The sequence below is a fragment of the Capricornis sumatraensis genome, chromosome 11 (genome assembly GCF_032405125.1).
Source record: "Capricornis sumatraensis isolate serow.1 chromosome 11, serow.2, whole genome shotgun sequence".
In the NCBI taxonomy this organism is placed as follows: domain Eukaryota; kingdom Metazoa; phylum Chordata; class Mammalia; order Artiodactyla; family Bovidae; genus Capricornis; species Capricornis sumatraensis.
In genome coordinates this window covers 74,112,380-74,128,140 of record NC_091079.1, presented here as the reverse complement: position 1 = coordinate 74,128,140, position 15,761 = coordinate 74,112,380, and the positions used below count along the sequence as shown (strand labels likewise).

General features: G+C 35.1%; 1 protein-coding gene across 1 annotated transcript in view; it reads right to left on the bottom strand.

The window, feature by feature from the left end:
* Positions 1-2,861: 2,861 nt before the first annotated feature.
* Positions 2,862-15,761, bottom strand: part of NUDCD1 (NudC domain containing 1) — an 89,889-nt gene continuing 76,989 nt past the window's right edge. The window contains exons 9-10 of the mRNA XM_068983828.1: positions 5,688-5,847; positions 2,862-3,416 (exon numbers count right to left, since the gene is read on the bottom strand). Of these exons, the coding sequence (XP_068839929.1) occupies positions 3,124-3,416; positions 5,688-5,847 (453 nt within the window). The 3' untranslated portion in view covers positions 2,862-3,123. The remainder of the gene's footprint in view (positions 3,417-5,687; positions 5,848-15,761) is intronic.

Below are 15,761 nucleotides of genomic sequence, written 5' to 3'. Positions count from 1 at the left end.
CTAATTGCTATGGGTAGGATTTCCAATATTATGTTGAATAAAAGTGTTAAGAGTAGGCATCCTTGTCTTATTCCTGACCTTAGCAGAAAAAAATTTTTTTTACCATCAAGTATGATGTTAGCTGTAGGCTTGTCAAATATATGGCCTTTATTATGTTGAGGTATGTTCCCTCTAAACCCACTGAGAATTTTTATCATAAATGGATGTTGAAATTTGTCAAATGCTTTTTCTGTACCTATTAACTGTATAATTTTTATCCTTCATTAAATTAAAGTGGTGGATCACACTGATAAGCAGATACTGAATCATCCTGACATCTCTGGAATAAATCCCACTTGATGTATTGCTGAATTTGGTTTGCTAGTATTTTATTAAGGATTTTTGTATCTATGTTCACCATGGATACTGGCCTCTAAGTTTCTTTATTTGTGGTATCCTGGTATAGTTCTCGTATCAGGGTAGCGCTAGCCATCTCAAATGAGTTTAGATGGGTTCCCTCCTCTTCTACTTTTTGGAAGAATTTGGGTAGAATTAATTCTTTAAATGTTCACCAGAATTCATCAGTGAAGTCATCTGGTCCTGGTCTTTTGTTGGGAGGTTTTGGATAACACTCTACTAGTAAATTAGTCTGTTCAGATTTTCTATTTCCTCATGATTCAGTCTTGGTAGGTTATATGTTTTTAGGAATTTATACATTTTCTATGTTACAAAGTTGTTGGTGTTACGAATTGTTCATAGTAGTCTCTTACGATCCTTTTCTTTGGTTAATTTCTTGACTTCATTATCCTCTTTCTGACCCTTTCCACTGCCAACTCAAATTTTGTCTGTTCTTGTATGGGTTCCATCCCTGGTTAAACGTCTTTCAAATACAACAAGCTTCACAAATCTCCCACCTACTTTTTCACTCAAAGAGAAACTTCACCTAGAAATCACTAGACTTTTTGTTTTTAACTCAACACTGTATTATTCTTAGCACTGAGAATATGTTTTCATACACAGCTAGCTGATGCCTACTAAACATGTTGATATAATGAATACTGTTAAATGACTCCATATGAAAAACACAAATTATTTTATTACTATCATAAATAGTGTATAAAATTCCCATTTATAATTTATAGTAAAATCAGTAAAACACAAGGTACTACATTCATAGCACTTGTATATACTTCATTTAAATACTAAAACATTGTTTAAATTTGTTTAATTTGAGTTTAAATGTGGAATTCTTGAGACATTTTGAGAACACATGGCTTGGAATCACTGCTCTAGACCTATTACTCTCAACATAGACCAATATGCACAAATATTTAGGACGAATAATCCTGATAGGTTTCAATTCAACATTAATCATGTTAAAAATAACATATACAAAGGGAAGAAAATTGATTACCATATGGAAATTTGCATATATTTATATATATAGTCATATGGTTAATTAAGCACCACATTAATCTGCCTTTTTCTTAAATTTAAGAGTGTTTATGGTCTTCGAGGTAAATTTTAAAGAAAACTTAAATCTGTCACATAACAAAAGCTGGTAATAGTTCACTATCTAAATAATCTTTTGTTTCACTGAATTTTACAATGATACTAAAAAGTTCTGGAAATATCACCAGTTTATTTTTTGGTCCAGCCATACATTCCCCCCCCCCCCCCACCCCCCCACCCCCCCACTCTGTTCATGATCTCATGGTGCTTGATAGCAATCTGTCTCTTTCCTGGTATTAAAAGCACTATCAGGACTCCACTGTCACTACCAGTTCTTAGGCCTTTCCCAAACTTTGTATCAAGTATGCCAATACTTCTCTCCAGGAAAATGCATTCTGACAAAGTGTTGAAACATGAATGTAATCCCCATCTTTTTCCTCTCTTTCTGTCTCTCAAACTTATTTTTCCTTCTTTCACTAAAATTTAATCCAGCCAAACACTTGTCTAGATAGGCAAGGAACAAATGTTTCCGATCTTATATCTCTTTTCTTTACTGTCTCATACTAAAATCTCAATTTTCCTATTATAAAAGTTAATTTGACACTTAATGTAAGAAGCATACAAAAATTTCCCAGGTAAATGCACACCAAAAAAAAAAATCCAAGAAAATAATGTAAGAAAGTAAAATTCATGGCAAGACATATTTAATGTATAAATAGGATTAGTTTTTAAACTGTAGAACTACAGGGAGAACTACAAGGATAAATTATAATTTGTATGGTAAACTGTTATAGTAATGGCTTCCAGTGAATCATTCCACCTGCTATCTGTACCCTTGCATGCTCACCTCTCACACTGACTCTAGACTTGGCTACTTGCTTTGTTCAACTGAGGATGAGCAAATACGATGCAAGTACAGGCTTGATAAACTCTTGAACATTAGGGAATTGCTCTCTTGTAATGTTTTCTGTTATGGGAAAAAACACAGTCTAGCTTATTGGAGAAGGAGAGGCCATGCAGAACAGAGATAGTCAAATCACTGAACAATGAAAAATTATAAAATATCCTGTTTTAAACCACTAGAGTTTTGGGGTGGTTTATTATATAGCAATGGGTAAGAGCTACACTTTATAGATAGAGATGATAGGTTCTATCTATTCTGTGGAAGACCAAATGGATTTATAAAAGTTAAAGCTATACTTATTTTGAAAAAATACCTCAGGTCTCTTCAGCAAACTTTAACAACATTAGACCTGCTGTACCTGTTATATATCCCCCTCTACTCCAGCTATTCGGTCCATTTAAAATTACAAGAATCAACATGTTAACTATTATCCTATTGGTATAGAAGTAGAAACTATATCAGCAAACAGAGTACATGATAAATATTGTTGTTTAAACAATGAACTGTACATGTTTCATATAAAAGATGAGATTCTAGTCTGTTTTTAAAAATTATACTTGCTAACATTATCATTTTTTACAGAAGCTGTCTTCTCTAAATTTGCAGCTTCATTCCATAGCTTTTATAGACCCATAAACTGCAAATATATTTCCAATATCCTTAAAAAAATTCATACAAGGTAATTTTATTTAACACAGTAAAACTTAACAGATTATAGCAAAACTGCTCAGCCTTCCAGCTACCACTGAATACTTTGGCAGTACAGAGAAGCCAACGTGTTAGAGTAATTAATTTTCTGTATTTACCTTTATTAAAAAGAGGTTTTTGGTAGTGAGGACAAATAATCTCTCATTTGTTGCTTGAAAGCCTAAAATAGGATCATTGGTTTCTAGGCTTGCTACTTGCTGCTTAGCAACCTGCCCTACTTGCCTGCCTTCCTTCCTATTGTAAAGTACAGTAGACATGGGCGTGGGCTGACGGTAGATGAAAACTCGTCGAAGGCACTCGCAAAGGGCTGCATAGGAGTAATTTGGAGCACAGGCAAAAAATTTTTTGTCTCTCTTCGATGCTTGGACATAGCCTGCCAAGAAATATGAGACAAAAAAAGAAAAACTATATATTAAACAGAAGGGAAAAAATGGTAATTTAACATTTACTATTTCATTAATTTTATTACAAATTGAAATGACTAAAAATTTACACCACAGATATTCAACAATAGTTACATTCTGAACCATTAATGACTAGCCACAATCAATCTTTCCCAAATGGTGCAAAAACAAAGCACTAATTCCTAAGAACAAGTGTTTCATTCATCTCTTCAAGAAAAGCACAACATGGTTCCCATATAATTTCCAGAAATAATTAAAAAAATCTAACACATTAAACACATGCCAAAATATCTTTAAATGACAATTTAACAACTGAGTACGTCAATCACAGAGATGGCATTATGGTATCTTTTTTTTTTTCTTACGAAATAAATGGGAAAATGTTTAGAGGATGTTATTACAAAGTTATTTCAGGAGTATGTGCATAATGCATTCTCAGTTTGTATATTATCGGTGGTATTTTTATAATCAACACCAACACTGTAACAGGATTTGCTGTACTTCACCTCTCAGAAGTAGAGCTTTCAGATGAAAACACAATCAAAGAGAAAATTCAAATATCTAATTTTAAAATTCCATTAGGATAACCTTTGAAAACTAATCTTTGAAAAAACAATCTTTTCAAAATTTATCTTTAGAGCTTAAAAGGGCTTTTATATTCTAAAGTATAAATCGGCAATTTTCAGGTTGGTATATGATTACTGAATGAATGTTAAAACCTGAGAGAGGGCATATAACATTAATATAAATTGAGACCTCACCAAACAATGAATGACCAGAGGAACCGTGAGCACAGGCAGATCAATGCTGGTTTTTTAAAAATTAGGCAGGGCTTGAGAGTCCCTTGGACTGCAAGGAGATCCAACCAGTCCATTCTGAAGGAGATTAGCCCTGGAATTTCTTTGGAAGGAATGATGCTAAAGCTGAAACTCCAGTACTTTGGCCACCTCATGCGAAGAGTAGACTCACTGGAAAAGACTCTGATGCTGGGAGGGATTGGGGGCAGGAGAAGAAGGGGACAACAGGGGATGAGATGGCTGGATGGCATCACTGACTCGATGGATTGAGTCTGAGTGATGAACAGGGAGGCCTGGCATGCTGCAATTCATGGGGTTGCAAAGAGTCGGACACGACTGAGCAACCGAACTGAGGATGAAAAAGTAGAAGCATACAGACACCTATTTGAGACCCTAGAATTAACTCTCCAGGCTAATCTTGCCAAATTAATGTATATAACATCTCAAGACTACATATCTAATATAATGTTGATTTAACTCAAGCATAATAGAATTCCACTAAACTAGGATTTAGAGATACAAAAGAAGGATCTGAAAATTAAGATAAAGCTTTCCTCTTACTTAAAATAAAAAATCAGGAATTTTAGTAGAAAGTCTAGAAATTATGTGGCTACATTATTCAAACTATTTCAGGTCATAAAAATCCATTTGGAGACTGAATTAACCACTTTAACAGTCTGTATTACTAACTATAAGGGACAATTGAAAAATATCTTCTATAATTAGGGTTGTGCATATATAGCAATCAAAATGCATAGTTTTACTTCCTGCTGGCAGTTTAAAATAACCTTTTGATAAAGCAATAGCTGTGGTTAATTCATATAAAAAAATTTCTCCCACACAATACTAATGTATTTTGACATTAAATCAATTATTGCATAAGTCTACAATTATGTAGTTCAAAATGTTTCAAGCCCTACCAGTATCTCCCTTTTATCCTACAGAATAAATTTCATTTCTGCATCACCGTTTTCCCTAAGTGTTTGTACTATAATGGCTCTGTTTCACACTTAAGTTCCATGAAAGATGTCTCCTAATGTGCTTTTTAACCTTAGGGCAATTCTATGATTACTGAACACTACTCTCAAGAAACCTGAATACAAGTTCCATGTAGGGTGCTGCCAAGCCCCTTGTTCATATTCTAATACTGTATAGCTTAGCTGGAATAAGCAAGTAATTGATCAGAATGATTCAAGTGGTTAGATAAACACTCTTATTTCTACTCTGTGCTGATCTTCTGCACAAACATAAAAACAAATTAGTCCTGTTCCAAAAGTACTAACATTCATCAACTATGTACAAGCAACCAAATTATAGCTCAAGTCAATCCAACTATAATTAGGACAGCTCAAATTTAAACAAACCAAAAAAAGAAACTTAGAAAAAAAAAAAAAGACTAATTTTTGATATAAAGTCAAAGGTTGTCAAAGAGCTTGCTTATACCTAAAGCATTGAAGGTTGCAATATGCTCCCACATATCATCTTGTTTGCTGGAGTGTGGCTGCCAGAGCAAGGCATCAACATCATGGCGCAAACAGAAGCAGGGCATTTCTTTAGGATCCACTATGACAGAGAAAAGGTACTGGTTGCTTCCAAGATTCACCTAAAATTAAAAGTGACCAAAAAAAAAATCACTTATTCAACAACAAATTATTGTAATTAATAATAATGATGACAACTGACACACAGAACTACATGTCAGCAACTGTTCTAAACTTTTTTCATACCTAATTACCTCTTCATAATGCCCCGGGAGAAATGTGCTAATGTTAGGTCTGTCTTCAAGCTGAGGACAGTTAACTTGCCCATGACATTGAATCCAGAGTCCATGTTCTTAACCACTGCACTATAATATACTATTTCTCAACTGTTAGTAACTCATTTAAAACATAATATAAGCAGAATATATTTTAAGCCACAATACAAATATTAAGTTTACAAATGCTAACTTGCAATAATAACTACCAAGAATGATAGCTACTATGATTTATGAGCACATTCTATATGTCCAGGCATATTATAAATATTAACCTCAATAACCCACAAGGCTGTTACTCTCTTAATAGATGCTTGAGTTACCTGTTCTAAGCTACACAGAAAACCCACAATGCTGGGGTTCAAATTTCAGATCTGTTTATAAGTTATTAACTTCATACTGTCTATTTATAGTAAAATGTAAAGAATATTTATTATGTTAAAAATTTTATGGCAATATTGATGGTTAAAGGAATTCATTTTAATACAAACTCATCAGGTTGAGACTCATAATTGAATTCCATCCATAGGAATACTTTTCTTAATGGAAAGAAGTTACAGTGATTTTTTTCATTACAAATACTGTTTACTAGAGTTAAAAATGCCTAAATAACAGAAATCACACCAAATGTAGGAAACATAAAACACACAGAGTACTTATTAATACTGAATTGTTTCCATGGGTTTTAGAGCAGACTGGAGAATAAAATGTTGGGTTAAAAAGGATTCAGCAGGGAAAGCCGTGCAGTGGCTCTCCACCAGTCTATTGGTCACAGGAGAATCCAGAGACACCAGCCCAATCTGTGTTGCCCCAGCAATGCCAGGGCACAGGGCTTTTGGGAAGGGCCAGTGCTTGTTTTCTACAGAAGGGGGACAGGCACACAGGATTCACAGACTATTTCTTCTCTTTGCGTCCCTTTGCTCCTGAGAATCATAGCTAAGTGAGGTCTACTTTCAAAATCACTGCCAACTAACTGGCCTTTTATGTTACATTTTATCATGTTTTACTGTCAAATTCCATTTTTTCTATAGTTTCAACTGTATTTCTATTGCCTTCAGTTTTATAGCTTTCTATGAAACATACGTTTCAGCAAATAGTTTGAGGATCTGTCCTGCCGAAAGTGACCAAATTATCCTTTATATAAGATCTGGATCCTTTAAATATACTCAGATCCTTTAAATATACTCAAAACCAAGTATCCAGGAGTTTTTAAAACAAATAATAATAAACTAGTCTGATAATTTACTGTGAGACAAAACATTCCTTTTAAATGAAATGATTTAGACTTCTATCTTTATGTAGTAAGAGACTGTGATAGTCTCAATATTCAAGTCTAGCCTTCCTATTCATTTTAAAGTCTAGTAATCCATACAGCTAAATAAAAAAGTTAACACCATTTAAGATGTATGATACTTATTAGATTGTCAGTGGCCACGGAGGAAAAGAAACTTATAATTCCGTTCAAAAGAATGTAATTTAAGAGTAGAGAAAGGAACTGCATATAAACACCACTTTTAAGGTAACACCTAAAAAGCGTTTTCATTTTTCTCATGGTCGTTATTGGAATCTCCTGATAATTATTTATATCTTTTACTACCTTTTCTTGCCTCACTACAATAGCTCGAGTTCGAGCGTGACACTGATGAGGAGTAAGGAGGGCAAATACCCTGTCCTGTTACCAATCTTAGGGGAAAACAGTCTTTTTTTTTTTAAATCATGAAGTACGATGTTAAATCTAGGTTTTTCTAGGAGGCAATTACCTTCAACTGCTAGTTTGCTAAAAATTTAACGGATGCTAAGTTCTGTCAATTCTTTTTCTGCATCTACTAGAATGGTCAAATAGTTTTCTTCTTTGGTCTGATGATAGGCTTATTTATGTTGACTGGTATCTGAATGCTGATGAATCAGCCTTGAATTCCCTAAGTAATACTTGGTCATGCTGTATTACCCTTTTTACTTATGGTTGGATTTCATTTACTAATGTTTTACTGAGGACTTCTGCACCTATATTCACGAGGGATACTGGTTGGTTTTTTCCAGTTTTCTTTTCTTGCCATATCTTTGCTATAAAGGGGTAATACTGGCCTCACAAAACAAGTTGAGAAGGGTTTCTTCCTCTTTTATTTTCTGGAAGTTTGTACAGAATTGGTATTTTTTCATTTGGTATAACATACCAGTAAAGTAATCTAGGTCTGGAGATTTGTCAGAAGGTTCCTAGTAGTAAATTCAATCTCTTTAACAGATATAACTAATAAGGCTTTCTATTTCTTTTTAAGTGAACTGAGGTAATGCTTGTTTTTCAAGAAATTAGCTTCACTTAAATTGTCAAATATATGAAAATAGTTACTCATAACATCCCATTATTACACATTAGTGTCTTTGGACTTGTACTGATGTGCCCATTTTTATATAGTAATCTGTGTTGTCTTTTTCCTGGGCTACTATACCTACTATTTTATCTATTTTGATCTTATCAAAGGATCAGGTTATGATTTCACTGGTTTTATTATTTTTGGTTTTCAGTTTCACTGATTTCTACTCTTTGTTTTCTTTCTCTTACTTACTTTAGATTTGGTTTGCTTGTCTCCTAGTTCAAGATGGAAGCTTCAACTAGGAAAAGACTTATTATTCTCATTTAATTCTGTTATGGTCAGAGAACACTCTGTTTGATTCTTACTCTCTTAAATTTCTTGACATTTGATTGCCTAGAATATGGTCCAGTTTGGTAAGTGGGATTTCAACTAGATGTATGTTACACTATTAGATTATTGCCCCCCAGTTCTTGGATGCTGCTATTTTGTTTGTTTGTTTTTTAATCCCACCGCACCTCCACCCTTTCATTTCAGTTCTAATTTTTTCAATCGTTAAGTTTACTAGTTTTTTCCTGCTCATATATATTCGACCTTTTCAGTGGTGCTGCCTCATCTTCAGTGGTAGAAGAATCCTAATAGTCTACTCTTGATTTCCTGCCCCTACCCAGACATAGGGATGGTGTTTTAAAAATTATTTTTATTTTCCCCCAGCTGCAGTGGGTATTCTTCTGAGCCCTTAAGATGCTAAGATTTGATGTTCTTCCCTCATCTGCTTAAGGCTTTTGCTACTTGCTTTCCTGCTATCTTCCCCTGTCCCCAGTCTTGCTCATCAGGCTCTGGTCAAGGTCCATAAAGAGGATCTGTGAATCTGATGGGTTCTATACTTCTTGCTAGCTCCTCCTAGGCCTTTAGAGGTTTGTTGAATTCTTCTTACCCACTTACACGGTAAACCTTTCTTCTTCCCATATTCAGATGAATCAGCTTTCCTATACAATCTCTTCTTGGTGGTACCTGTTTTTCCTTCATGTCAAACTCGTTGGTTGCCATGTAACCTCAGATCTCTGATAAATTTTTTTAAAGTAATGATTTTACAGATTATCCACGCTTTTCTTGTTGTTACATTCAGAATGACATTCTTTCTAGGTTCCTACACCCCAGACTGAATTGGAAGTCTCCTGCTTACTGTTTTAAACTTGCCTAAAAAGCAAACCACTTTCAACGAGCAGACTAGTAATAGTTCAACATCCATAAAAGGTTCCCTATACCCAAGTAGGCAAACCATAGGATCTCACACCTAGGCTTCTCCGAACATAATCAAGGGTAGATAATTAACTAAAAGGAAACCATCTTTTATCCAATGATTTAAGAAATGGTTAGATGTGTTTTGTGTTTGGATAGGTGCATCTCATACTGAATAACGGCTGGCCAAAAACAATATATTCTTTTGTTAATTCTAAAGGCCAAAAATGTAAACAACACATTCATACAGCTAGCAAAGAAGAGAAGCAAAAACATACCCAGAGAGACTACAGTAAGCAGAAATCATAACATGAAGTATAAAGTGAGTAACAGGTATGAGCAGGAGAAGCAAATAAGACGATGATGTGATAATAACAGCACAGTGCAATAGAGCAAGGGACACTTGATTCTCAAGACAAACAGAATACCTTGTCATCAGAATTGTGTTCTATTTTCCTAAACAAAATTTCACTTCTCTTTTAGGTCTAACTTGCAAAGGCATTTGTTTACAGAATGATCGTCTATTTCTCTGAGATCTAAAGAGATTATTTCCACTATTCCATGTAGTCTCCACATATGTTCCCAATAAATATCTAATGAGAGGTCTTCTCTGCTCCTTGTAACCTCTAAAAGCCTAGACTAAAGGATTTTGTCCAAAAGAAAAGGAAATCAAAATCAGATTACAAACTGGAGCAAACTAATTTTGCTAATAAGTTAATTAAGTGAATGAAGTGCAAAAGTGTAAAGGTACAATGAAAATTACATGCACTTTTATATGATTCTACAGAAACAAAAAAGTATAAGTAGAAAATGTCTGAAGAACAACAAAGACATATCATTAATTTGAAGCAGCAGAGAAATAACACATTATTTGCCATGGGCAATAACCTGTAAGAATCAAGAACAAGATGTCCAATTCAAAGGGAAAAATCTGCAACCTACAATACTTAGCAAAGATTATCATTTAAAATAGGAGAGTGAATTTCTCAGAGAAACAGAAACTAAAAGAGTACAGCAATACTAAAGCTATCCTAAAAGAAATACTGAAAGGTCTTCTCTAAATAGAAAAGAAGCAAGAAGATATAAGAAACAGGAAATCACAACTGGAAAGTAAACCACTTAAGCCAGTATAAAGATCAAAAAGGAAAAAGCATGTATTTGTGAAAGTGATTATAAACACAAGGAAGAGCAAAAGCATAAACAAAGATGTAAAAGATATCAAAATGATAAAATGTGGGTAGGCAAAGTAAGGAAATGTGAGTGAGGAGAGTAAGGAGATGTATAGACAAACCTTTTTTTTAAGAATGTGTTTGAACCCACTGTCTAAAGCAATGGGAAATTATAGGAAGCAGTTTACATACTTGAAAAACAGGGTAACCACATATCATAAACATACAACAGATTCACAAAAACCAAAAACAGAACTACAACCATAAAATGAAAACATCAAATTGTTAGGAAAGCACACTGATCGAAACCGCCCACCCTGGCCAGGCACCACAGTAACTATTTGCATGAGTTGTTTTATGACAGGAGATCCTGATAAGGAATATGGAACCAACCGGAAGAGTTTGGGAAAGGTCTAAAGGAGATACCCCATGTCCATCCACTTCCCAGAATCCCTCTCGCTAGCATCCATCTTGGCTGAGCGATGCCTGCGCCACCAGGAAAGACCCTGAATTAGAATGATTGGCCAAAGACCAACAGGAAACTTATTCCATCACCATAAAACCTGAAACTGTGAGCTATGCGGCAGAGCAGTTCTCCTGAGTTCCCTTACCCTACTGCTCTCCACCCAGGTGCCCTTTCCCAATAAAATCTCTTGCTTTGTCAGCACATGTGTCTCTTCCAACAATTCATTTCCCAGTGTTAGACAAGAGCCTGGTTTCGGGCCCTGGAAGGGGTCTGCCTTTCTACAACAAAATCACTAAAAGGAAAAAGGAAAGACAAAAGAAACAGAATCAACTGGAAAACAAAGTTTAAAATGGCAATAAATACACAGCATTCAGTGGACTGAATGCTCCAATCAAAAGACACAGAAAGAATGGTAGACTGGGTTAGAAAACAAGACCCTACATCATGCTGCATACAGAAGACCCACTTTAGGGCAAAAGAAAAGGAATGAAAGTGAGAGGAGAGAAAAAGATATTTCATACAAATAAAAATGACAGGAAAGCAGGGGTTGCAATACTTATACCAAGCAAAACAAATTTTAACGCCTCCACTAGCTTTCTTTGTTCACAGTGATGCTTCTTAAGGCCTACTTGACTTCACATTCCAGGATGTCTAGCTCTAGATAAGTGATCACATCATTGTGGCTATCTTTTTTGTATAGTTCTTCTGTGTGTTCTTGCCACCTCTTCTTAACATCTTCTGCTTCTGTTAGATCCATATCATTTCTGTTTATTGTTCCCATCTTTGCATGAAATGTTCCCTTCGTATCTGTAATTTTCTTGAAGAAATCTGTAGTCTTTCCCATTCTATTGTTTGCCTCTGTTTCTTTGCACTGATCACTGAGGAAGGCTTTCTTATCTCTCCTTGTTATTTCTGCATTCAGATGCTTATATCTTTCCTTTTCTCCTTTGTCTTTCACTTCTCTTCTTTTCTCAGCTATCTGTAAGGCCTCCTCAGATAACCATTTTGCTTTTCACATTTCTTTTTCTTGGGGATGGTCTTGATCACTGCCTCCTGTACAATGTCATGAACCTCTGTCCATAGTCCTTCAGGCACTCTATCAGATCTAATCTCTTGAATCTATTTGTCACTTCCAGTGTATAATTGTAAGGGATCTGATTTAGGTCATACCTGAACGGTCCAGTGGTTTTCCCTTCTTTCCTCAATTTAAGCCTGAATTTGGCAATTTTAAAGATATTACATCCAAAATATTTTTAAGACATTACATCCAAAAAATACAGAATACACATTCTTTTCAAGTAGACATGGAACATTCTCCAGAACTGCCCATATACTAGGGTACAAAACTCAACAAATTTATGAGTATAAAAATTATCTCAAGCATCTTTGCTGACCACAATGGCATGAAAGTAGAAATCAACCACAGGAAAACAAATGAGGGGGAAAAAAAATTACATGGAGACTGAACAATATACTACTAAAAAAGCCATGGGTCAATGAGGAAATAAAAAGGAAATAAATACCTTGAGACAAATGACAGTCAAAACACAACCATACAAAATCTATGGGATACAGCAAAAGCAGTTATTAGAACAGTTCTTAGATATAGGCCTTCCTAAAAATACAAGAAAAATCTCAAATAAACCACCTAACTTACCACCTAAAAGAATCAGAAAAAGAACAGACAAAACAAAGTCAGCAGAAGGAAGTAAATAATAAAGATCAGAGAGGAAATAAAAATCAATAAAACCAAGAGTTGGTTCTTTGAAAGAGTAAACAAAACTGGCCAACTTCTGGCTAGGTTCACCAAGAAGAAATGAGAGAGAACCCACATAAAATAAGAAATGAAAGAGGAGAAATATCAACTGACACTGCAGAAAGACAAAAAACAAACATAAAAGAATACTATGAACAATTACATGTCAACAAATTTGACAACCTAGAAGAAATGGACAATTTTCTAGATATGTACAGCCCACCAAAACTCAATCAAAAAGAAATAGGCAATTTGCACAGACCAATCACTAAAGTGAAATACAATCTGTACTAAAGAAACTTTCTACAAACAAAAGTCTAGGACCAGATGGCTTCATAGGCAAATTCTACCAAAAGAATTTCTACTAATCCTTCTCAAGCTCTTCCAAGAAACTGAAGAGGAGGGAACACTCTCAAAGACATTCTATGAAGTCATCATCATGCTGACACCAAAACCAGACAAAGATACCACTAAAAAAGAAAATTACAGACCAATATCTCTGATATAGATGCAAAAGTTCTCAACAAAATACTAGCAAACAGAAACCAACAACACATAAAAAAGATCACACACCACTAAGTGTGATCCCAACTAAGTGGGATTCATCCCAAGTTCACAAGGATGGCTCAACATACGCAAATCAATCAACGTGACATCAACCACATCATCAAAAAATGACACAAAAACCACATGGTCGTCTCATTAGAAAAGAGGAAAAGAAAGGCAGGAAAAGAAAAGCATTTGACAAAATTCAACATCCATTTATGATAAAAACTCTTGCCAAAGTGGGTATAGATGGAATATATCTTAACATAATAAAAGCTATTTATGGCAAACCCATAGGCAATATAATACTTAACAGTGAAAAGCTGAAAGCTTTCAGCTTAAATATGTAACAAGACAAAGATACCCATTCTCACCATTTCTATTCTATTCACTCTTGGAATGCTTAGCCACAGCAGTCAGACAAGAAAGAGAAATAAAAGGTATCTAAATTGGAAGAGGTAAAACTGTTACTATATGCAGATCACATGGTACTATATAGAGAAAGCCCTAAAGATTCTACACAAAAAATTACTAGAACTGATAAATGAATTCAGCAAGGTAGCAGGACATAAGATTAACATACAAAAATTGGTTGCATTTCTTTGCACCAACAATGAAAATATCAGGAAGAGAAAATTTTTTTTAAATATCTTTTAAAATCACAACCCCAAAATAAAAGACTTAGGAAAAAGCCTCACTAAGGAGGTGAAAGACTTATACCCTGAAAATTATAAAACATTAATAAAGGAAACTGAAGATGATTCAAAGAAACAGATGCGTCTTGCTCTTGGATTAGAAAAATTAATATTGTTAAAGTGGCCATACTTCTCAAAGCAGTCTACAGATTTAGAGCAATCCCCATCAAATTACCCATGACATTTTTCACAGAACTATAACAAATAAACTAAAATTTATATGAAATCATAAAAGCCCCAGCAATTGCCAAAGCAATACTGAGGAAAAAGAACAAAGCAAGAGACATAACTCTTCCAGGCTTCAGACAATAAAGAAAACTATAGTGATCAAAACAGTATGATACTGGCAGAAACAGAGATCTCCAGATCAATGAAACAGAATAAAGAACCCAGAAATAAACCCATATCCATAAGGTCAATTAATCTGCAACAAAAGTGGTAAGACTATAAAACAGGAGAAAGACAATCTCTTCAGCAAGTGGTGCTGGAGAAGTTAGACAGCTGTGAATCAATGAAGCTACAACACACCCTAACACTATGTACAAAAATAAACTCAAAATGGTTTAAAGACTTAAATATAAGACAAGATACCATAAAACTTCTAGAAGAGATCATAGGCAAAACATTCTCTAACATAAATTGTACCCATATTTTCTTAGGTCAGTCTCCCTAAGCAGAAGAAATAACAGTGGAAATAAACAAATGGAACCCTCCAAGCTTTGCACAGCAAAGGAAACCATAAACAAAAGACAACCCACAGAATAAGAGAAAATATTTTCAAACAATACAACCAACAAGCACTTAATTTCCAAAATATATGAGCATCTCGTACAACTCAACAACAACAAAAAACAAAGAACCCAAATGAAAAATGGGAAGAACACCTAAACAGACATTTCTCCAAAGAAGAAATACAGATAGCCAATAGACACATGAAAAGATGCTCAACATAACTATTCAGTTCAGTTCAGTCGCTCAGTCGTGTCCGACTCTTTGCGACCCCATGAATCGCAGCACGCCAGGCCTCCCTGTCCATCACCAACTCCCAGAGTTCACTCAGACTAGCGTCCACTGAGTCAGTGATGCCATCCAGCTATCTCATCCTCTGTTGTCCCCTTCTTCTCCTGCCCCTAATCCCTCCCAGCATCAAAGTCTTTTCCGGTGAGTCAACTCTTCACATGAGGTGGCCGAAGTACTGGAGTTTCAGCTTTAGCATCATTCCTTCCAAAGAAATCCCAGGGTTGATCTCCTTCAGAATGGACTGGTTGGATCTCCTTGCAGTCCAAGGGACTCTCAAGAGTCTTCTCCAGAGAATGCAAATCAAAACTATAATGAGGTACCATCCCATGCCAGTCAGAATGACCAACATTAAAAAGTGTACAAAAACACATGCCACAGAGGATGTGGAGCAAAGCGAGCCCTGCCACAATACTGGTGGGGATGTAAGTTGGTGCAGCCACTATGGGAAACAGTATAGTGGTTCCTCAGAAAACTAAAAATAGAACTAAGAAGCACTCTAGCAGGCCTACTCCTGGGCATATATCCAGACAAATTATAATTCAAAAAGATATGTGCACT